Consider the following 21,493-nt stretch of genomic DNA (forward strand, 5'->3'; position numbering starts at 1 on the left):
AAGCTGTATTTTTGCGTTACTTTTTAAAGCATTTGCATTGAACAAGACGGTGCCAGGGAAGAAGCGGAGCTTCCTACATGAGCGCATCTTCCGTCCCATCATCTCTGCTTTTAAAGCGGAGGAAAGTTTCATCGAGCAGTTTTTTCACTCACCGCGGCGGCGGAGGAGTTTCTCCCTCTGGAGGAGCTGGTTGCTCTGAAGGTGACTGTCAGGTTACACTGCTGCACTTATCGCCGCGTCCCATTTTATTGCCGCAGTTAAAAGTTGGTCACTTTAGACTTCAAACTCTGCAACTTGCCACCCGGGCTGCGTGCCCGGTGCCGTCACTGTGACGTCGGCCGTATGGTCACATGACAAGAAGCTGTGGCACGTAAACAATTTTACTACGCCGAGCACGAGGTCTGCTCTGCGGCTCTGTCTCTCTCTCCATTGTTACTTTGCTCCTCTGTAGAGACACGTTTACTCGTCAGATTAAACTTACCTTTTGAAAATAAATACATTCATGCTAGTCCCAAACATGCTTTTCATTACGTCCGCATTTATATATTAGTTTTATTTCCAGAAACAAACATGGAGAAGCAGCATTCTATGTGGAGAAAAATTCTACAAAACTCATTTAAATCTAGACTAAAACTACCTTAGAGTTTAGAGTTGTTTTTGAACCATAATAAATGAAATATTGACCAACATATTTGATGTGTATTGATGATTTTAGCGATGAAACTTCATAAATTGTAATGTCTGTTTCTTGGTTTTCACAACTGTTGTTTATATGATGTTTGTTTTTTATGTTTTCATGCTGTAAATCATTTCCAACTGCTGTGTTGCTGAAATATGCTAAACAAATAAACTTGATTACTTGTCTGATGTCATGCTAAATATCATTTTCATTAACTGCAAGCAGAATCATAATTGACAGAAGAAAATACTTAAATATTTGCCTGTTTGTAATAAATCTGTATAAATACAAGTCACTAAAGTGAATTTTCAATAATATTCTAATGTATTTAACATGCATGTGTGGATATTTTAAGTGTATTTTGTTCTAATGATTATGGTTTGTGTCAAATAAAACTAATATTTAATGTTACATAAAGCCTATATGAAGGGATTTTTAATACGGGTATAGACACTTAAACGCTCAGAATTTTTTCTTCTTTTTTAAAAACACTCTTTTGTAAAATATTTTTGTTAAATGTATTGTAATTGTGTAGATGACTGCAGTTGAAAATAGCTTTCTGTTTAATTGCTGGCATATTGACAGAAATTATTAATCTGCATTGTCTCTGTAATAAATAAAAACCTTTTACTCAGAGCTGGTCTCAAATAAAAATAAATTTTTAAAAAAGTTCTCCCTTTATGTTACAGAGAAGTGCTTTAATCATTATAATAATCTACTATCAGCTCTATAGTCAGATCTGAAGATATTTTTTCATTCGTGATTTATTTTACTTGTTACATGAACTATTTATATTTATTGTTGAATAAATGAAGCAAAAATTGAAATGAAGTATTTTAGATGTCCTGGTCCCACAATATCCACACAATCAGTTGATTAGTCTTCAATCTTCTCAGTGACAAACAAAGCTGCAGCCTTATAAGCTGAACCAGTGTGACCACAGCTACCAGTAACTTCACTTTCTTCCTTCTTGGGTAATTCTGCAGTCAGCAAGCTTTATCTCTGGTTGCAGAGTTATCTATGCAGGGAAACTTGATATGTTAACGCATGGGTGGGGGTTGTCAGGGTAAAACAAAAGGCTGCTGCTGTCAGGTGGCTCTTCTGGTATGTTTACATACCTACTAACCTCAAATGCACAAAGATGATGCAGGGATCATTCATTTATTTAACAGCTGCAATTTATTAAAACCCCTGACTCACATCAAGTCATTACTACAGCAGCAACAAACTACAGTATGCCAGTAATAAAATAATGTTAACAGACATTAAATGGGATTTATTTAGAGGTGTAAAATAAAGACAGAAGTTTGAGGTAATAAAAAGCCTTTACAAGTTTTCTATTAAATATTCTTCGTTATTTGGAAAGAGCAGTAGCTATAAACTATACTTTTCATTGCATATAATATGATATTAACTTCCAAAACACTCATGCATCTTATCATAGATTAATAATTAGATTTTTTTTATTGCCTGGAAGAACAGGCCTTGATTTGTACCAATCAGAAAACCTGGAAACATCTTTATTCTTTCAGTCATGATAACTGGAGTAGCACTATTTTTACCTTTAAATTCTCAAAAGACACGTTACAGAATTCACTATTTATACAGGTATTATACAATACCTTGCAAATATTTCTTGAACATTTACCTTTCTGCTACATTACAACCACAAAAACTTCAATGTTTTAATTGGGATTTTATGTGATGGACAAAAAGTAGCACAGAGCAGAAGTAGAAATGGAAAAAAACAAAAAAATAAAATCTTGCAAAGTAAAGTGTGGAAAGTCTGGCATACATTTATATTCTGCCACTTTTACTCTAATACCTGTAGAAATCCATTGTGAACTACTGAAGTAATCAAATTAGTAAATGATTAGTGAGATTTGGTGGTGGCTGCATCATGATGTGGGAATGTTTGCCTTCAGCAGACACAGGGGAACTGATCAGAGTTCATATGACCAAAGAAGGATGGAGATAAATGGAAATCCTAGAAAAAAACCCACGAGAGGCCATAATAAAATCTTTTTCCCCAAAAGGCTTTAGTGCATTTAGATTACATTATTCTACATGTTCCATGCCTGTAGAGCTGAGCGAGGTAAGAGTTATTTGATTAAGAGTCCCTCGTCTGAATCTATTGAATTACCAGCAGTAACCAAGTCAAAGTTAATCTACGAATATTTCATTAGCATTGACAAAAGTGCAATTTACAATTATATATTTAAACTTAGAGTCCCTTCTGACTGTTGTGGTTTTACAGCCCAGAAACAATTGTTGATGAGTTGTTGTCCAGTGAAGAGTCTTCTGTCATTTTGTGTACTGAGCGAAGGGAGAGGCTTCGTTCACTTTACCCTGGAGAAAAAACAAAAGAAGTTCAAACAATCCACCTTTAACTTGCTCTGACAGATCATCAGTAGAGCAGGTGTTTAAATTAGCTAAACAATCACCGCTGTTAGCTTAGCTAATAGCAGCGGTAGCTAATCTACCACAGCGATAATGTGGGGGTTTTCCTCTTCCTTTCTTCCTCTGATTTTTTTAAGAGTATAAATAATTTCCAGCATGACATTTAGTAATAAAATATAAATAAAAATAGTCTTTTTTCTAGTATGCTTTTTATTTAATTTCCCTTTGAGATTAATAAAGTATATACGAATTTAAATGAATTGAATTTGCATTATTTTCTTTCAAGAGCTCTGCCTCATTTATTGGTTAAACAAAAATAATTTTGAATCTACGAGTCTGAACATGCATTAACATTGGTGTATGTAAACTTCCCAGCTATAAAGGATATCATTTATCACACGTATTAACATGTTAATCCATTTTCCTCCTTCTGTTGTTGTCATTTAGTAACTCAGGGAATAATCTTTCCATGCACAGTTTGCATTATCAGCTTTTTCCGTGGCCCCTACAGTTGGTTATGTATTTTGTGTTGTTCTCCCTGTAAAATGAACTCTGTTCTAGTTCAGCTCAACGTCCTGACAAGGTTTTACTGCAGCTACAGACATGGAACAATAAAGACTTACAAAACAGACTCTTTAAAACACAAGCTGATGAAATCCAACGCTACACATTTTCCATTTTAGCTTGATTGAATAAATGTAATTATTTCTGCACTATTTTAGGTTGTGACATGCAGTGGTATTTCACTGGGACTGAAGTAATGAGTCTAATTTCGTCATCATGGAGAGAGAAACCCCCTGCTTGATCCTGCATCTGAAATAATATGTGAAGACTCCAGGATGCTGACAGAGTCTAAATACCTGCTGCCAAACTGATGGGAGGTTGATAAGTTCTGTTTTGAAAAGAACAAAGCTCTGTCATCAAAGGTTCACCACATTTAATGTCCTTTGAGATATTTTCACACACGCAGACAGTTGCCCTTAGACTTCCTGTTTGCGGAAAGAAAGAGTAGCAAACCAGTGAGCTCACTGCTGCAGGGAAGAAACAGAAAAAGAAACACGACCGCTGAAGTTTAAAATGCTTTCAAAAAACGTGAAAAATGATACATCAGAAACTATTTTTTCCTCTCTTGTCAGTCAATTTTGTAAAACTCAAGTGTTTTGTCGTCTTTACTTTTAACAATTTGGCCATTACTAGCTAACACTGCAAAAACACAAAATCTTACCAAGTATTTTTGTTTGGTTTCAAGTGCAAATATCTTAATACACTTAAAATAAGACAAAAGTTACTTTTCAGCAAGATATAGGAGATTATTTCAAGTCAGTAATTCTTGAATAATGATTTTAAAAAAGCATTTTTTCCACAGACAGATTTTTTACACTTACATCGTGGGAAAGAATATCTTCTTTTGAAATAATCTGCAAGTGGAAGTAGTTATTTTTAATCAATATTAAATAACTATTTACTGAAAACAAGCCTCTATATGTCACTGAAAAGTAAGATAGTTTTGTTTTATGTTAAGTGTAATAATTTGCACTAGAAACTAGACCAAACATACTTGGTAAGATTTTGTGTTTTTGCAGTGTGAACACTGTAAAAACGTGTAATTGGTATAATGCAACCAATTTTACTTGCTTGTATAATTACACGTGTGAACACTGCAAAAAAACAAAATCTTATATCAAAATATGTCTAGTTTTATCTAGAATATCTTAGTACACTTGAAATATGACAAGTAACTTTTCAGCATGATATAGTAACTTGTTTTAAGTAAATATCTACTTAATATTTGGTTTAGAAAGTGTTATTTCCACTGGCAGGTTATTGTACTTATAAGAAGACACGTTTCCCACGTTAGGCCTGGTACGTTTTCAATAATATTATGGAATTATTAACTTAAAACAAGCTCTATATCTTGCAGAAAAGTTACTTATAAGTTAGTTTTGTCTTATTTAATGTGTACTGAGATATTTGAACTAGACTCTAGATCAAAAATACTTGGTAAGAGTTTGTGTTTTTGAAGTGCAAAGCTGTATATTCGGCTTTATTGGAAAACATAAGTCAAAATCTATTTTAAAGCTTTAATCAAAACAGTTTTGTGCTCACCATGGGAACGTCTTCGAGCCTCTCAAAGTCAGATCTCGAAGATTTGACACATTTCACCATCATAACCACCAGCAGGAGGCCAAAGACAATTGTAAAGATGCAGATGACGGCCACCAGGCCAGGATTTTCTGCCAAGTTGTAATTTTCCTTGTTGCCTGAAAGATCTGAGGTCAATAACACAAAGAAAAACTGTAATTAATAGGTTATTAAGAGTGTGCAAAACCTAAATTTGAGGTTTCTGAATATTTTAGAATCTGTACCAAAGACCAAGTTGCACTGGCTAAGTAAAAATGTCAATAAGTTAGGTGAAAAGGGAGATGGGGGAAAAAATTGTCTGTTTTGCCCAGCATAGTGTTGCCAACTCTTCAGAAATGAAATGTGCCACTGAATGGCCATAGACTTGCATATCTTACTAATGTCATGCCCTACATGGGATGACTGGCCATAAGGAAGTTATTGTGATAGATGCTGTAGGAGAAAGCAATAAGATTATAGCAAGGACAAAAAAACGGAGCGAAAGGAAAAAAAACACCCTGAACTACAAAGAAACTTTTTATTCCAGCCTGGGAAGAACAAAAAATACCTTAGAAGAACACAATCCTGCACTACTAACTATTCTCTTTGCTGCAAGTTAATGGCTGTTAGGCTTTCTCAGTCAGAAACAAATATTTATTGAATTTGAATAATAATAATTTTTTTTCCAAAGAGTTTTTGCGGTGCTAGTGGCTCATATTTTTTGCAACAGTAGGCAGACAGGAAAGAGGGCGAAGAGAGGGGGAAGACATGCGGCAAAGGTCCCCGAAACCGGGAGTCGAACCCGCGACGTCCGGTTCGAGGACTCAAGGCCTTCAAACATGGGGCGTGCTAAACCCCTGCGCCACCACAGCACGCCCCATGAATTTGAATAATTAACTGAGCTTACATATCTGATCTTTTTTTTTCTGTTGGATTGGATGCCAAAACACTTCTGGTGTGTCTTTGCCTTAATAAGCTGCCACTACTGAATCTGTGTCATCATAACTTTAGTATACCATCAATATCTCTTGACTCAATTACAGCTACAGTTGGGCTATATAAACAGTTTTAGTTTCCCACAAAGGTTTTTGAGCTCTTGGGATCCTGATCCCAGTTTTTGAAACTACTTCCCAGTAACTGTTTGCTAAAGACATTTCGTCCAGAAGTATTTGGTAGAACATGCTTGACTCTCTGACCAGTCATGGCTTGGACACAGAAGGTCTCCGGATGTCCTGAGGTGTTTGTTTCTGGGATATTAGCAGTAGATCTGGTAGCTTTATGCTCTGCAGCTGCTTTCAGCTCATCTATTTGTAGCTTTGGAGGTCAAATAGGTAAAGACATTTAGATCTATTGTATGTCTTTTGTGGGTGGATTGCAAAACTCTGTAGTTGGTTGGAAACCAACATCCATGTTGCTGTGTAATTGCAACATTTCCTGTTGGGTTTCTGTACTGTTTCCAATGCCATTTGCTTTGGTTAAAAGTTATTTTATAGCTGATTTAATTTTAGAGGTGACCTATTATGCTTCCTTGAACAAGTTAGAATAAGTTTGTGGGTTATACAAAACATGTTCATTGCCTGTTATACACAAAATCATTCTTAGATAAGATTCTAGTTTGGCCAGTTCTACCCATTTGAGCTCCTTCCAGATTGAGTCGTTTTAGGGCGTTTTGTCACTTTAAATCCAAATGTGCTGCTTCTGACCACGTTTCCCAACTCAACGTTTAAACTCGCACGTGAAGATGACTGCAAACAGATCCGCAATTATACATCTTTGAAAAGCGTAAATTGAGCCTCCTGCACAACCAACAAGAATATAGTAAGTGGTTTCTAAAAGGTGAGTCAACAACAAAACACTTGTTGTTTCCAGCAACCATTGTAAAGCGCATACAGCAGTAAAACCAGCTGACTAAACATGCTGAACTCTACTTCGGTTGCTAGGTAACGGGCTGGGCTTCACTGGTGTTGCTAGTTGAGGTGGAGTGCCTGTTAATTTGTGATGTTACATTCAGGAAGTTTTTGAAACGGGTCATTTTAAAGACTCCAAAAAACATTAACTAATTTCTAAAAACTGGCTGCATGTTTGTTTATTTTTAAAGCACTTGGGCTGTTTTTAGAAGCAGTTGAAACCCAAATGTAAGTACAAAAATGCATAAAACATGAATTTTGTATAATATCTCCTCTTTAAAAACACTGTAATTCAAAATAAATCTGAGTCCACACAGTAATCTGACCTGAACTGGTTTGGTTTCCCGATGTACCAGCTGTGACATTCAGTGACTCTGACGTTAGAGGGACCGTCTGGCTCTGAGTGACTGTATGATTGGACGTTTGGCTGGACGTTTGGCTGGTCGTCTGGCTCTGAGTGACGGTCTGATTGGACGTTTGGCTGGTCGTCGTGTTCAGGGGAGCGCTGCTCGGGCCGGTCTTCTCTGCTGTGGCAGTCTGTGGTGAAGCTGAAGTAAGACTGGTGGTCATCTGTGTTGTCGTTTGAAGCTGGGGTGTGACGGTTGATGTTTTCACTGTGGATGACGTTGCTAAGCTCTGGGTTGCATGGGAAGCACTCGTAGCCGTCACAGTAGAGGAAACTGTGCTCCCTGCAAAAGGTAAACAAAAGAAAACAATGTGATTACGTACTTATTGATCAGGTTGAGCATAAATTACATTTCAATCATTAAAAAATATATTTCCTGTTCACTTTAAAATGACTGCAGGTTCATCCAGAGCGCCTAAGATGTTACCTTATTTATGCAAGATGATTGTTTCCAATGTCAAGGTGTATGCCCCTCCTGTATTTTTAAAGTGAACATCCTACGCTTTTTGGCTAGCTAAATTAATTTGCCTCTCAACTTGCTCTAAACAAACTCGCTTTGATAAAATCAGTAACAGATGTAATAAAACAGGCAAACTCAGTCTTATTTTATGCCAAATCAAGATCATGAATGCCGTCAAAGAGCCTGTTGTGGAGGAATATATTGATAAGATTCAATAACAAACTGTTAAAATATTAATAAATAACCATCTGCATTTGAAAATACTTCTTTTAAAAGGAAATAATATTGAACATCTTTTCACACTCATGCAATTTGACTGCATACAGATAAAAATGGCTTTAATTTGATTGATAAAATAGTATTTAAGCACAAAACTGTTTTCTTGAAGATTCTCTGGAGAATAAAGGGCCACATAAAAAGCTATGATGGGCCGAATTTGGCCCCCGGGCCTCGAGTTTGACACATGTTCTAAAACTTCAGACCAGTTTCTGTGTCGACTTATTTTATGAACAGACAAGTTGAAAACATTTAAATACCTTAATAAAGTAAAAGTCACTCATTTCAGAAAGTAAAAGTGATGTTACATAGATTCATTTGACAGAGCAAAATATTTCAAGCCCCTTTTTATCTTGTAATTTCAATCATTATGGCTTCCAGGTCATGGAAACCCAAAATTCAGCGTGTCAGAAAATTATGAAATCTAATCTTTGCTCAGCCAATCCGCAATAAGGAAAATGATTGATGATCATTGATTCTGGATTGGCTGCTTTGACTGTTTTTGATGAAAATGCAAATTTCACAAAATGTCAACAAGTGGTAAAGATTTCGTACTACATTTTTTAAAAATATGTTATATTTGTAAACCATATAAAGATCTCTGAGGTAGAAGTCTTCCTCATTGACTGACATACTTTCCAATTCAGTGGCTTCTATAGTAACTTCATTTACCGAGTTGTGTCTTATTGAGAAACAGCAGGCTCTACATTACAGACAGCATTAACCAAATATGACTGTCGCCAAGCACATCTTTACTTTTGCTCACACACTATAAATATAAATCTGATCTATCACTTACAGTTTAAAATGGGTAAACTTTGATAAATGTTGGTTAAACATCTGAAAACGGCACCTTCCTGTTAACAGAGAAACACCCTGCACCACACAACCACCTCGAGTAAGCTTTCAAAACTTCCCTCTTCCTGTTTGCATAAATTTGCATCTTGAAAGGGACGTAAGAATAAAAGTCAGCTCTCAGCACATTAAACTTGTGAATCTAGCAGACAGAAAGGTTTACTCACAGGTTTGCTCACAGGCTGTCGCTGTGAGCAGGGAAAGCAGGACAGTGAGGTGCATCGCTGCCGGCATGTTGAGAGAGGAAGCATCTGCTGCTCCGTCATATCAGTGACATTCAAACACAAACCCGCAAGGCTTGCATCCTTGACAGCAGGATGTGCTCAACAGGAGCGCTGTGAACCTGAGCTGGCGCATATCAGATGCTGCGGGCCGGTCAAATATTTGAACAAAGTGGAGTTTGTTTGCGTTGCTGGTGGCAGCTTCTCACTCCTGAGCAGCTTTCCACTGATTAAAGGGATTTTCTTGACGTTGTTGTTTTTTTTCCCACTTTCTTTCTCTTTCCTTGTTTCAGGTTTTACTTCCAGCGTTGATTTCTGTTCGTTTCTGTCCTAATCGCACATCACCTGTTAATTTCCTGATCTGCTGACGTTGATTTCTTACACTGCAGCAGTTTAAGTTTGGGAACCGGTTAGTTGATAATAAACAAATAAATAAAATGTATCTATCTTTTTTATTTTTAACTCAGCTGTATGAAGTGTTAGGGTCATTGTAGAAAGAGGGGAAAATTTCTACCATTGTAGATATAAAAAAAATGAAGAGTAAATTTCTGACAACAAATTCAGAAATTTTAAGGTTAATCTCAGAAATTTTCTTAATGTTTTTTTATTTCCAAGTTTGAAAAGTCAAACAGTTGCTAGAAAAATTCATATTTTGAGATTTATTTCAGACATTTTCTAGAGAAAACGTGAACATTTCTGAGTCCAATTTATGCGTTTTGGAAAGTTTCTGAATTTAAAAATCAAAATTTTTTGACTTTTCAAACTCAGGAATTAGATTATAAATTTATACTTTCATGTTCAGATACTCCAGTCATATAAACATACCACTAAGAGCAAAACATATTGGTTTAAAACAAAATAAATTTAGGGAATAAAGTTTTTAATTATTCATGTTTAATTTGCTTTAATGTCATGTAATAAATATTTTCTCCATGTTAATACAACATCGATTATCATTCAATTTCAAGACAAAACATATCAACAAAAATTAAAAATTAGAAAAAAATAATCTATAATTTCTTTACAGACTTCTGTTTTTAACCAATTATCTACATCATTTAGTAGAGCGCAATCATACAAATAAGAAAAACTACAAATATTTAATTGATAAAATTCACCCAAAAAACCTAATTGATCAATTAATTGGTGGAAACATTTTGTTTCACACTTCAAACTGAAAATGTACGTGATAAATATTCAGTTTAACAGGATTCAAGTTTATATTTACAGTCTACAGTTCTGTGTGATATTGGATTTAACTATAATCATCTTCATCTCAAGCATCATTCAACAGGAATCATAAAGGATAAACAGATTATTTGGCACAATAATGTTGAGAACTGGACTGCATGTTAAGGCAACGGTTCTCATGGAGAAGCTGGGTTAAAAACAGTTTGGAATCTTATACGGAAACATTTTTAACAACATAGAAAAAGAGAGGTACCGCGTCAGCTTATAGCTTTAGTCGAGACAAAACGCCTCAACAATCACAACGTCTGGAAACAGGAATATCAGCGGTGAGGGCAGTGAAGCTGCTGTCGTCCCTGAATGCTCCTACGGGATTCACCTCTTTCACACACACACAAAAAACAGGAAGAAAAATTACGAATATGCAGCTCCTCATAGATAAATGCCTTCTTATAGTGTTCTTCAAGAGGAGGAGTGAGGGTCTGAAAGTATAATTAAAATGTTCTCTTGCATTTAATTAAAGTCACAGATAATGAAGAACTCTAAGCTTTTTCCTCCAGAGGTTTAGAAGATGTCCGATCTTCCTGCTGTGAATCCACAGAGCTGCTGTCAGATGTCAGGTCATCCTGCTGGCTCTTATCCTGCCAACAACACAAAAAGCAACAGACTTAAAAAAATGAATAAATAAAAGTGAGTGAGTGAACAGCGTAGACAGAAAATATTGAATTATTGCGTCAGGAAAGCTGCAGTACTTCTCTATTTCTGTTTTCAAGCTGCCGGATGGGCAAACAGATATTAATAACCAGCTATTTTTTACTCTAATAATTATTATTATCTAAAGTATTCAGCAGTGTTTGGAATAATTATCTGAAGATACTCAACACTGAATCCAAATTCTGTTCATTAAGTTGATGGGCTTTAATGGAATCTTTATTTTTTATGTGTTATAGTTGACTATTTTGTATAAAACTCATCTTTATATATATATATATATATATATATATATATATATATATATTTTTTTTTTTTTTTTTTTTTTTTACCAGGGTTGTTAGCAAAGGAGATAATTCATTTTATTTTACAATTCAATGGAAATTAAATAATTTTTCTGCATTAACCTATAATAAAGCTCTCAGCATTGTATTTTTGCATTAATGTTCTGATTTTACATGTTATGTTTGTCTTACATAAACAATCGCTGCTGGTTAAAAATAAAAAAGGACACAAACCAGTTAATCAGAACAAGATATTTATGTAGTAAAAGGTTTTTCTTTATTCATGTCAGGGCTGATTACTATGGCTATATCACAATATAAGCATTTCATATCAGCAGATATGAAAAATTATTGATTTTTGATTTTTAAATATCTGAAATACAACCAAACTGTTGAAACCTAAAACTGCTGCTAAGCAAGTTACTCAACAAGTCGTTGCTAGGCAACTAAAAGGTACTTCACAGACTGTTGCTAGGTAACCAAAGAGCATGGCAGTTAGTTTTTCTTCTGCTTACATCTCCCAGAATGCTTTGCGGTCTGGATCAGAGAGTTATTTATTGATATTCATGTGCCTATCGCAACATATACTGATATTAATTCTTGCTTAATTCTGCTTTAAATGTTTTTTATATAAATGTTTTCATAAATGCTTTTCTAATTTTTTAAATATCTGTAGTTTCGGTTTTTAATTGTTTGTGTTTTGCTGTCAGTTTTGGCCAGAGCTCTCCTGAAAAGGAGATGTTTAAACTCAACGAGACATAACTGAATAAATTAAGGTTACATACACACAATAATTTTAAAAAGAAATGCTGAAAGACTCTCGAACATCCAAGAACTATTAATTGAAATAATTTTAAAAGATTTTTAAAAACTCATTTAATTTCCCTTTGGGATCAAGAAGGCATTTTTGAATTTGAATTAAAATAATGTCCTAATCTGAAGAGGAAAAGATTTCAGGAAAATTTGAAACTAAAAAAAAATTTATAACAAAAAAATCGCTCACTCTGTGTTTAAGGTATGAGAGGTAGGTGTCCCATCCTAACGTGACAAAATTAATGTACACGACACGAAACTTGGGTGACAGAAAGTAAAAGTTGATCGTCTGCGCAGCGGGCCAAACACACCAGTCCATCTGCCGGAAAAAAACAGAGAACAAAACCAACAGATTAGCAGAGCAAACACCGTTAACGAGACAAAAGGAGGGGAAAAGCAAGTAACAATAAAAAGAATTCAGCTCTGGTTGTTTGTTCATCTGTTTGTAGATGAACAACCAGGACGTCTTTACATAAACCCAAACTGCAATTCAGAAAAATGCTTACAATCATGACAATTACCAGGTAGTTTTATGCTAAATATTAGACTTTAAGAATTTTTGTAGTTTTTGTAAACTTTTTAAAACAATATTAATAAAAGTTCCACAGTAGCAACAGAGTAATTAGATGTTGATTTTTGTTTTTAAAAGGCGAGGACTGCTGCAGTCGTTATAGAGGGACAGCGGCTGCAGAGACAAACATGAAAAATTGGGAATTAAAATGTCAGCGTGTTCAATAACTGGAACATTTTTACATTAAAGTTTCCACTTCCATTTTCTTTTGCTCCGAGGAGATGGAGCTACATATTTAACCCCAAATTATTACATTTTATTGATTACAACCACAACGTTTAATGTACATAATGTTTTAGACCAGACCATTACTATAAAGGTGGTCAATGTTTTACTTCTTAAAAAGTATTTTAAGAGTGACAGCTTTTAGCTGCCCTGAATCAACATTTTGGAGAAACATCTTTGGCTCCAATTACAGCTGCAACTCTTCGTCAGATTTAGTTCCAGACTTTGACTAGACTCTCCTAACACTTGAAACACACACCACACTTTTCAGATTTAAAAAAAAAATGAAATTATGCATCCACTTCCAAAATGTGTATTATTCTGCGTCTAACACATAAAATCCCAATAAAATATGTTGAACAAGGTGACGAAATGTGAGAAAGTTCAGGGGGGGTGTGAATACTTTTCCAAGGTCTTCGAAATCCACATTTTATTTTTTTTACTGTGTCAAAGCAGATGATCGTTGGCAAAGGTTCTGCGAAGATCAAACTGATAACACTCCACAGATAAATGCAGTTTTGTTGTCCTGACATCAATTATGTGACTTGGCAAAAATTTCCCAGATATGATGAGTTGCCATGGCGATCCTCTGGGAACCTTAAAGTTGTTCCAGAGAGAGAGGTCAACCAGAGGTCGACCACAGTTGATTAGTATTATTTCCTTTCTGCAGCTCGTTTCCAGCGTGGAAAACTACTCCTGCTTCTTCTGAATTACGACTAGAGGAAACGTTGTTGTTTACCAGCTGCAGATTTCCAGAATGTTGCTTCATATGTCTGCATTTATTCATTTATTCGGCTTTGGACTCCAAAACATTCAGGATGTGATGAGAAACTATTAGCTGAAAGTGACTTAACATAACTGAGAAATTTATTTTGTTTTTTTATCAGATATAGAGGAGAAATGAGCTTTAAACATTATTAGATAATGCAAAAAAGGGAGAAAAACTACATTTTCCATCATTCCTATTTTTTAAACTTATGTTCTCCTGATCAAGAGCAAAGAGAACAAAAATTTTATATATTTTATACAACATAAAATTCACAGAGTGAACTTCTTTTGTCAGTTAATAGTCAAAAGTTTGTGATGTGTAAGTAATCTCTGCTCTGTGATCTCGGCACTGCGGCTATCACAAAACCAAAAGGGAAATGTTTCTGATTATGGATGCAAGAAGACATGACTGTTTTAGAGGTTTTCATGTGTGTTCTTACACAAAACTTGCATAAAATATCTACAACAGACCAAGGTTATTATAGTTAAGTAAAGCCAAAAAAACTGTTTTCTCAGTTTTGTTAACTGAAATAAATAAAAGTGATGAAGGTGAAAAAGTATAACTAAATAGAACAGTATTGTGTGTTTATAAAACTAACAAACACACTGAAATTATAGAAATAAAATCCTTTGTTTTTGTGTTTATGAATCTATTTATTAGCCATTTGAACTGACTTTTGTTGTTTTTTTTGCCACCCAAACGAGCCATTTACATCAGTTGTGGGCAAATTACGTCCCTCCACACTCTTGTGCTGTCGCCGTTTGCGTTGGTTCGCAAAATGGCGACAATAAAAGTTGGGATAAAACACTAGAACAGTTGGTTGTTCCAACAGTAATTGAATCCATTTTTTGAAAATGTTATCAAAAAACATTTTAAAAAATGCTTTTTTACAACATTTTTATATAAAAAAAAAATTTATCAAACATTTTTACCCAATACTCTGTTTAGTAGTCATTACCCAATCAAAGCATAAAAAACTAAAACTACTATAACCAATAAAAACTAAACTAAAACTAAACAATTTTTAAGCAGCAAAAACTAGCACACACTAACTAAAACTAACTGAATTAGACAAACAAAAAGTCACAACAAAGTAAAGACAAACTAAAACGAAAACCCTAAAACTATTATAATCCTGCAACAGACATTTAAAAGCTTTATGATACATATAGTTCTGCATTTCCATTTTAATAGAAAAGGCTAAGATTCTACTTTTCATTTGTATTAGAGGATTCATTTTGTTCTTAAATCTGAAAATAGAAACACATTTTTGCTTTATATGTTAGCCTTCATGATAAAACATTTTACTCTGCGTTTCTCTCTGAGAGTTTTATTTTGTAGCAGCGGGGTTAAAAGTGACTCTTCGAATGGAAAAGGTTGCTGACCCTGACTGAGACATTTCCAGGTGAACTTGCCTTATAAAACTCCCAGAACTTTCCTCTAAACTCCGCCCATCCGTCCAATAAAGAGCGTCCCTGCAGCAGATCCATACCTGTGCAAAACCAGACATGCGTCAGGCACAATGGTCATTAAAGTCGGCATCAGATAAGGTCCAAAACACGAGCAATGAACTTTAATAAACACAAATGAAAACGTCAGTAAAACAATTTATCACAAATGTCCTTTGAACTCCATTTAACTCATCTCACCCACAACTTTACATACAACTCAGAGCAGGATTTCTTAGAAGCATGCGTCATTATGAAAATGTTTCTGTGCTCACACCCGATCTAGTCTTAAGGAATTTGTGTGTGTGTGTGTGGACGTGTGTATGCACAGCGGGTGGAGAAAACATCCCGCTCACTGCCAGTAAACACCCCTCCTAGTCCTACCTATGAAATACCACATTCCCAGCGTCGGGGAGGCGATCAGCTGGTCCACCAGAACCTTCTGGCTCAGCGTCTTCATTGCTTTGCCCACATAAACTCTGTCCAGCCAGATGTACCAGTAGTGCAGCACCGGGCCCATGGAGCAACCAACCACAAACATTCTGCCTTCAGGGGGATAAAGTGGTGGAAAACACGAGCAAAAGAACCGCTATGAGTCACTGAACAGGTTTAAACACATGACAGTTTATTCTCTTACATTTGAGCTAAACTATGTGCAAAAAAGGAGGATTATTTTTAATTGCGTGCAGCATTTCAGCTCTGACGTTATGAAAATATTAAAGGATTTCACTCTTATTATGAACATGAGCATTAATGGTCTTAAACAGCTTCTGTAATCTTTTTTGTCTTGTTATCAGGAGCAGGATTATTGAATAACCTTCTTTAAAGCAGCAATGTGGAGAAAATAGTGACATCTAGTGGCGAGGTTGAAAACTTGAATTTTCTTGTTTGTTTTTTTTTTAATCTGGGCAACTTTAAAGTTGTAATATTTTACCAGAGCTCTTTGTGTGTAGCTCTGAATACATCTATGGTTCTCAAAGTGTGGATCAGAACCCCACTTTGGGTCATGAAAATCTAAATGTTGGGTCCCGAGAAGTGGAGAAATACCAAATAATCAACCAGACAGTTAAGTTTTCTCTTGATCTCTAGCTCAAATGTTGAAAAATCTGATTTATTTTTACTACTTAGTGCGGCTGCAGCTAGCGATTGTTTTAGTAATAAATTATTTTGGGAAAAATGGCACGTTATGCAAAATTATAATTTAACCACTTAAGCTTATTTTGTACAATATTGAAAATATGTAAAAACTACAAGCAAATATTTTTTTATAAATAAGAAAACAAACATTGTATTGCCTAAAATAAAATAACACAGCATCCCTTTAGCATAAGCTTTTATCATTTATAGCAAAAGATGCACCTGCGGTTAAATAAATACTTAAATAAGTCCTTTTTGTTTCACTTAACATCAAAACATGTTGACTATTTTTTTTCAATTAAACAATTAATGACTGGATAGCAAAAGGTGCTTAATTGGAGAACCTTATAGAATTTGAACCAGCTGAAAATGTAACAAATGTAAAAAGTTTTGGATCCCAATTGAACTGAGTCCACTCACAACAATTTAGTAGAAATTTTAAACATTAGCTAGGAAGCTTAATGTTGGCAACAGTTTACTTACAGTGGACAAACCAAAACAGATTTCAGTTTAAAAACTATATAAATGAGTCAAAGATAATCTTAACACTGCCATGGCTTAGATTAGAGATTATTTTAGGTATTTTATAGCGGTGCTGCATGCAGTCCTTCTGCCCGACCCTCACCTGTCCTCCCCCAGTCCCGGACTCGGCCCGGCTCCCTGCGGTTTTCCCGAGTCTGCTGCAGGATGTCTCCCAGCGACAGCATGAGCCCTCCGCTCAGCGTGTTGGTGAGCAGCAGGTACCGGCCCTGGAACAGAGGCCTCCAGGAGAACCGAATCCGGACCAGAAACTCTTTACCCGCCCGGGGAAGCATGACGTTCAGAACGCAGAGACAACGCTCTCATCTGTCAAAGAAAAGAAGGGAATAATGTTTGCTTTGTGTTTGGTTTCACAAATTGAGAGCAATCTGACAGTCGCTTAACGTTTTACAAACAGTCAGGAGAAATAACAGATTACAGCCCAACATCTAACCCTAACACAGGGGTGTCCAAAGATTGGCCCCTGTTTTTTGTGTTTTGAATCTTTAACAGATTTCATACAAATTTAGTTTATTGTTGATCAGGTACAACAACAAAAATAGCAATAAAAAGAATCACAATAAACAATTTTTGTTTCTTTAATATAATGGAAACTACTGAACCACCATTAGTTTAAATTTGCCAGTTTTGGCCCCCAGTGTAAAAAGTTTGGATTCCACTGTCCTAACATTTCTGGAAGATTATGAACTGGAAACCAGTGGGAAAAATTAATTCCCATAGCCTGTAAACAGAAGCTCAGGAGCTGACTGAGCTTATCCAACACTTACACAATCAATAGCAACTGATGCTGCTACTGCTTTAAAAAAGTTTTATGAATATAAAACGGATTAGGCCGGAGAGGAACATTCATAATAAATTAGGTAAGACATGTTTCCCAAAACATTTATAACCTACATGCTTTGAAAAAAACATGAGCTGGACGATATTTCTGAAAAACTTATCACGACATAAGCGTTTCATGTCAGTTGATATCAATAATTAATTAGTCTTTTGTTTTAAGCATCTGAAATACAGCCAAACTGGTGATGTGACCTTTCCTGTTTTATCCAGTTTTCACTCTACATTGTCATTTTTTATTTTTCAGTGAATACTCTTTGTATTGAACAGTCGATCAGATGTTTTATTCATTGATATTGATCACATATACTATGTTCTATTCTGTTGGGTTGGAGGTAAATCTGAGTTTTAACAAAGGAAACTTGTCATGATACTGATAATGTGGATCAAATGCAGACTCAAGGAGGCAGCGAGTTTGATGCTAAATGAAGGTTAAATGGAAGAAATGAAAAAGAAACTTACACAACAGGAAAAACTAGATAACCGGGAACAAAAAGTGTGAGCACCAGACTGTAACAAAAGGAACCAGTGGTGGATACCGAGTTAAACATGCGAACAAGGGTTACACATTGCATTCTTCTATGCCTGCTTTGTAATAGCGCAAATGTGAAATAATACTATTTTATTTTGAATCTACAAAGATTTACAGATCATTTTACCATTTTTTTTTCATATTTCAATTAAATCTGTAAGTTATTACTGAGCAGATAAAAATGAACAATAAGTTTAACTTTAATATTTATAAACAGAACTAACGGATTGGTGACCCTAAAGCTCTTTCAGCCTTATGATTTTAAGCTTTGTAGAAAAAAGTTTGGAGACAGCTATTTTGGGATTTTTGGACACGTCTTAAGTGTTTAAAATGCCCTCTTGTGTCTTAAAATGGCTCCTGTTAAGTTTTAATAAATGAAATAGAAGTTTAATAAATCACAAACTGCGTTTTCTACAAGCTACCATTAAATAATTCTGTCCAGATTCGATCTGTCCAGTTTGGGTGTATTTTAGGAATCCCAAAAGAGAGCAACTGAAAAATCTGTAGAATGGTTTACATTTCTCTATTCTGTTTTAGATTTAGAAATAGAGCCAAAGAAAGACCGTCAGTTAAATATTAATTTAGTTAAAAGTCGAAGGGTTCGTGTGTCAAAGTTCACGCAGACAGATTCAGGTGCTGCTTCTCTAGTAAAACGTTAGCTTCAGCCTTTCTATGGGATTTTAAGGTAGAATTAATCACACATTTGTTCCAAACACGGTTAGAATCGGCATTATTAAGAACTGTTAAATATACGTATTGTACCACCTGGGACAATTTAATCAGAAACATAAGTGGCAGCTGCTGAATGTCACATGTAACAAACCAAAGGAGCAGGAGCAAACCTGAGCCGGTGTTCTGTAGCTTTTCGTTCCCCCACAGATTTGTATTTCCGCTCACTCCACTCTGACTAACCTGACGTAATTACAATTATCCTTAATCCGTCTGAATAAATCAAATAAACAAAAAGAATATACCAACAGTACAGCTAACTACATAAAATTAAACTGTTCTGGCCGGAAAAAGAACGCATGCGCAGGAAAGAGATTTGCACGAGTGAAGAAAAAGTTAAAGCGCCACCTTCTGGTAAGGAGGGCAATCAACTGCATAATATAATGTTATCATTGCACTCTAACCAGAATAGATCATTGGCTATTTATTAAAATTTACTAGAAGTCATATTTAATAAATATGTAAAGTGTTTCTTCAGAGTATTAATTGCTTCAATAGTTAAGAAGTAACATATTCTCATACATTTGTATAGAGTGATAGTTTTTTTTTTTACAGTGCTAGTACAGCATCACACAGAATCATGAGTAAACTCCACTTCTGCATTTATTTATTTATTTATTTATTTTGTTAACAAGCAGATGGGAAGCAGCCAAGACACCGAGGGAAGCTTTGGATCTGGGATCACAGACATGACTGCAACTCAGAGCAGAATAAAAGTACAAAACAAATACTAGATTATTTGGTTTAAATGAACTACAGTTCATTCCTTGAATTTAAGGAATGAACTGAATATGAATAGCAAAGACTGAGAAATCCTTAAATAAAGTGAAATACAAGATCAAACTCCCAAAGTTCATAAGATTATCTAAAGAGTTGGGGACTCTGTTCCCCCAAAAAGTACGCCATGAATTCAAACCTTGTTGATGGATTTCTTTAACCATTTATTTTGAATAGATATACCTTAATTATTGCTTTTTTTCATTAGAAAAAAGCAAAAAGCAATAGTTCTTTTCCGTGTTATACCTCTGTTCTGACCAGGAAGAGAGGTACAACTTTCCGGCGCTATGGTAACCTACCACCTACAACTACCGCAGCGCCGCCTGCAGACCGCTGCTGAAAAATGCAACTAAAAGATGTTTAATTTGCTCATGACTTTACCATCTTTTTAATGCATCAAAAATATAAATATGCTTGTATTTTTAAAATTATACATTTTATAATTTTTTTTTAAATAATCAAAGTGAACATTTAAAAAATGACTGATATTTGTAAGTACAACTTGTCTGTTTTGTTAAACCAGTTCCTTCTCTCATGTTCTCCCATTAAGGAATTAAAAAAGTAAAAGTAGTTAAAAATCATTAAGTGAGTTACTATATAATAGATATTCTACACAAAGTTTTATATATTGAATAATAATTGGCTTTATATATCATATTTAAATGCTGTTTCAGAGGAAGAAAGAAGTATCTGTCAAGCTCACCAAATAAACTTTTCTGCAATTAGGTCTAAGGATTTTATCATTCCACAGGCTGAGATTTATATTCAGCTCTTGCCAGTGTTCCTTTGGTATTGATTTTCCTGCAGTGATATTTCTCACAGTGAGAATCATAAAGTCGGCGTCTGCTTTTGTAGAAATGGCAGCAGTGGTTACTGCTGACCTCCTGATCAATAATTCAGCCTCTCCGGCAGCGCTCATCAATAATAAATGACCGGTTCATTATTTGAGGTGGAATGTTTCAGGAGTCTCGTTGCGGCCCGTGATTGGTCAGAAGAGCTGTCAGTCCTCTGCGGGGTCTCGTAAGCCCCGCCCACATGTCAGTTTCACAAAGGCCGAGTTAAGATGGCGGCGTTACAGTGACACAGGAAATGAGATTGGCTTTCAAAACAAAGCGTTTCTCAACGCAACCTTTGAGAAATCTAGGCGACATTAATAACTGAACAAGTAAGCATTTAATCCATGTTTATTACAAATAAGAATAAGAAAATGGCAATTAAATAATATGACAACTACAAAAAATGTCCAAATATATAAGTCATAAGTCCAACAAAATAAGTGGTAGTATTACATGATCACTGCTAAGCTCACTAAAACATAAACTACTCACATTTGAAGTTAAGTCAGAAGTTGTTTTTCTGTTTTTTAAAATTGTAGATGCAGCAAATGTTTCACAGTTTCACTCAATGTTATTGTTTTATTTCAGATTTTTGAAGTCTAAAATATGTTCTTAAATGCCAGAAAAGAAATGATGGAATATGTATTAAAAAGCCATATTTGTGGGATTTTATAGATTGGTGTAGATTGGATAAAATGCACAATAAATGTTAAACTTGTGGACTCAATTCTTGATTTAATATTCACATAAGTTTTATGAACATATTGTTCA

At 35.1% G+C, this 21,493-nt stretch overlaps 3 protein-coding genes across 5 annotated transcripts in view; all 3 read right to left on the reverse strand.

The window, feature by feature from the left end:
- Positions 1-334, reverse strand: part of LOC116725582 (cAMP-specific 3',5'-cyclic phosphodiesterase 4C) — a 120,079-nt gene extending 119,745 nt beyond the window's left edge. The window contains exon 1 of the mRNA XM_032571724.1: positions 153-334. The gene's annotated coding sequence lies outside the window, so the exon portion shown is untranslated. The remainder of the gene's footprint in view (positions 1-152) is intronic.
- Positions 335-1,939: 1,605 nt separating this feature from the next.
- On the reverse strand, positions 1,940-9,386 carry cist1 (colon, intestine and stomach enriched 1). Of its 3 annotated transcripts, none has more exons than XM_032573276.1 (4): positions 9,278-9,386; positions 7,434-7,800; positions 5,186-5,349; positions 1,940-3,028 (listed from the first exon to the last, which is right to left on the reverse strand). In XM_032573276.1, exons 1-4 carry the CDS (start codon positions 9,368-9,370, stop codon positions 2,984-2,986), a joined length of 669 nt encoding a protein of 222 aa, XP_032429167.1. In that variant the 5' UTR covers positions 9,371-9,386; the 3' UTR covers positions 1,940-2,983. The 3 variants fall into 3 exon arrangements, with proteins under 3 accessions (XP_032429167.1, XP_032429168.1, XP_032429170.1); XM_032573277.1 differs by having other exon boundaries at positions 7,434-7,796; positions 9,272-9,380; XM_032573279.1 differs by having other exon boundaries at positions 7,434-7,796; positions 9,284-9,379.
- An 815-nt stretch (positions 9,387-10,201) lies between these two features.
- On the reverse strand, positions 10,202-19,420 carry mpv17l2 (MPV17 mitochondrial inner membrane protein like 2). The gene is made up of 6 exons (XM_032573261.1): positions 19,223-19,420; positions 17,097-17,317; positions 15,719-15,880; positions 15,302-15,378; positions 12,512-12,640; positions 10,202-11,154 (listed from the first exon to the last, which is right to left on the reverse strand). The coding sequence occupies exons 2-6, from the start codon at positions 17,284-17,286 to the stop codon at positions 11,056-11,058; spliced, it is 657 nt and encodes a 218-aa protein (XP_032429152.1). The 5' UTR covers positions 17,287-17,317; positions 19,223-19,420; the 3' UTR covers positions 10,202-11,055.
- Between the last annotated feature and the right edge of the window lie 2,073 nt (positions 19,421-21,493).

The sequence above is a fragment of the Xiphophorus hellerii genome, chromosome 9 (assembly GCF_003331165.1).
Source record: "Xiphophorus hellerii strain 12219 chromosome 9, Xiphophorus_hellerii-4.1, whole genome shotgun sequence".
Lineage (NCBI taxonomy): Eukaryota > Metazoa > Chordata > Actinopteri > Cyprinodontiformes > Poeciliidae > Xiphophorus > Xiphophorus hellerii.

Excerpts from the sequence above, each read along its gene's own strand:
- mpv17l2 (XM_032573261.1), bottom strand. The coding sequence starts at position 17,286 with ATGCTTCCCCGGGCGGGTAAAGAGTTTCTGGTCCGGATTCGGTTCTCC. Across the intron at positions 12,641-15,301 it reads AGTTCTGGGAGTTTTATAAG|ATGGACTGGTGTGTTTGGCC; the intron begins GCAAGTTCACCT and ends TTTTTCCGGCAG. Across the intron at positions 11,155-12,511 it reads TCTCATACCTTAAACACAGA|GATAAGAGCCAGCAGGATGA; the intron begins GTGAGCGATTTT and ends TGTTGTTGGCAG.
- cist1 (XM_032573276.1), bottom strand. The coding sequence starts at position 9,370 with ATGACGGAGCAGCAGATGCTTCCTCTCTCAACATGCCGGCAGCGATGC. Across the intron at positions 5,350-7,433 it reads GGGAAACCAAACCAGTTCAG|ATCTTTCAGGCAACAAGGAA; the intron begins GTCAGATTACTG and ends TATTGACCTCAG. Across the intron at positions 3,029-5,185 it reads GGCTCGAAGACGTTCCCATG|GGTAAAGTGAACGAAGCCTC; the intron begins GTGAGCACAAAA and ends TTTTTTCTCCAG.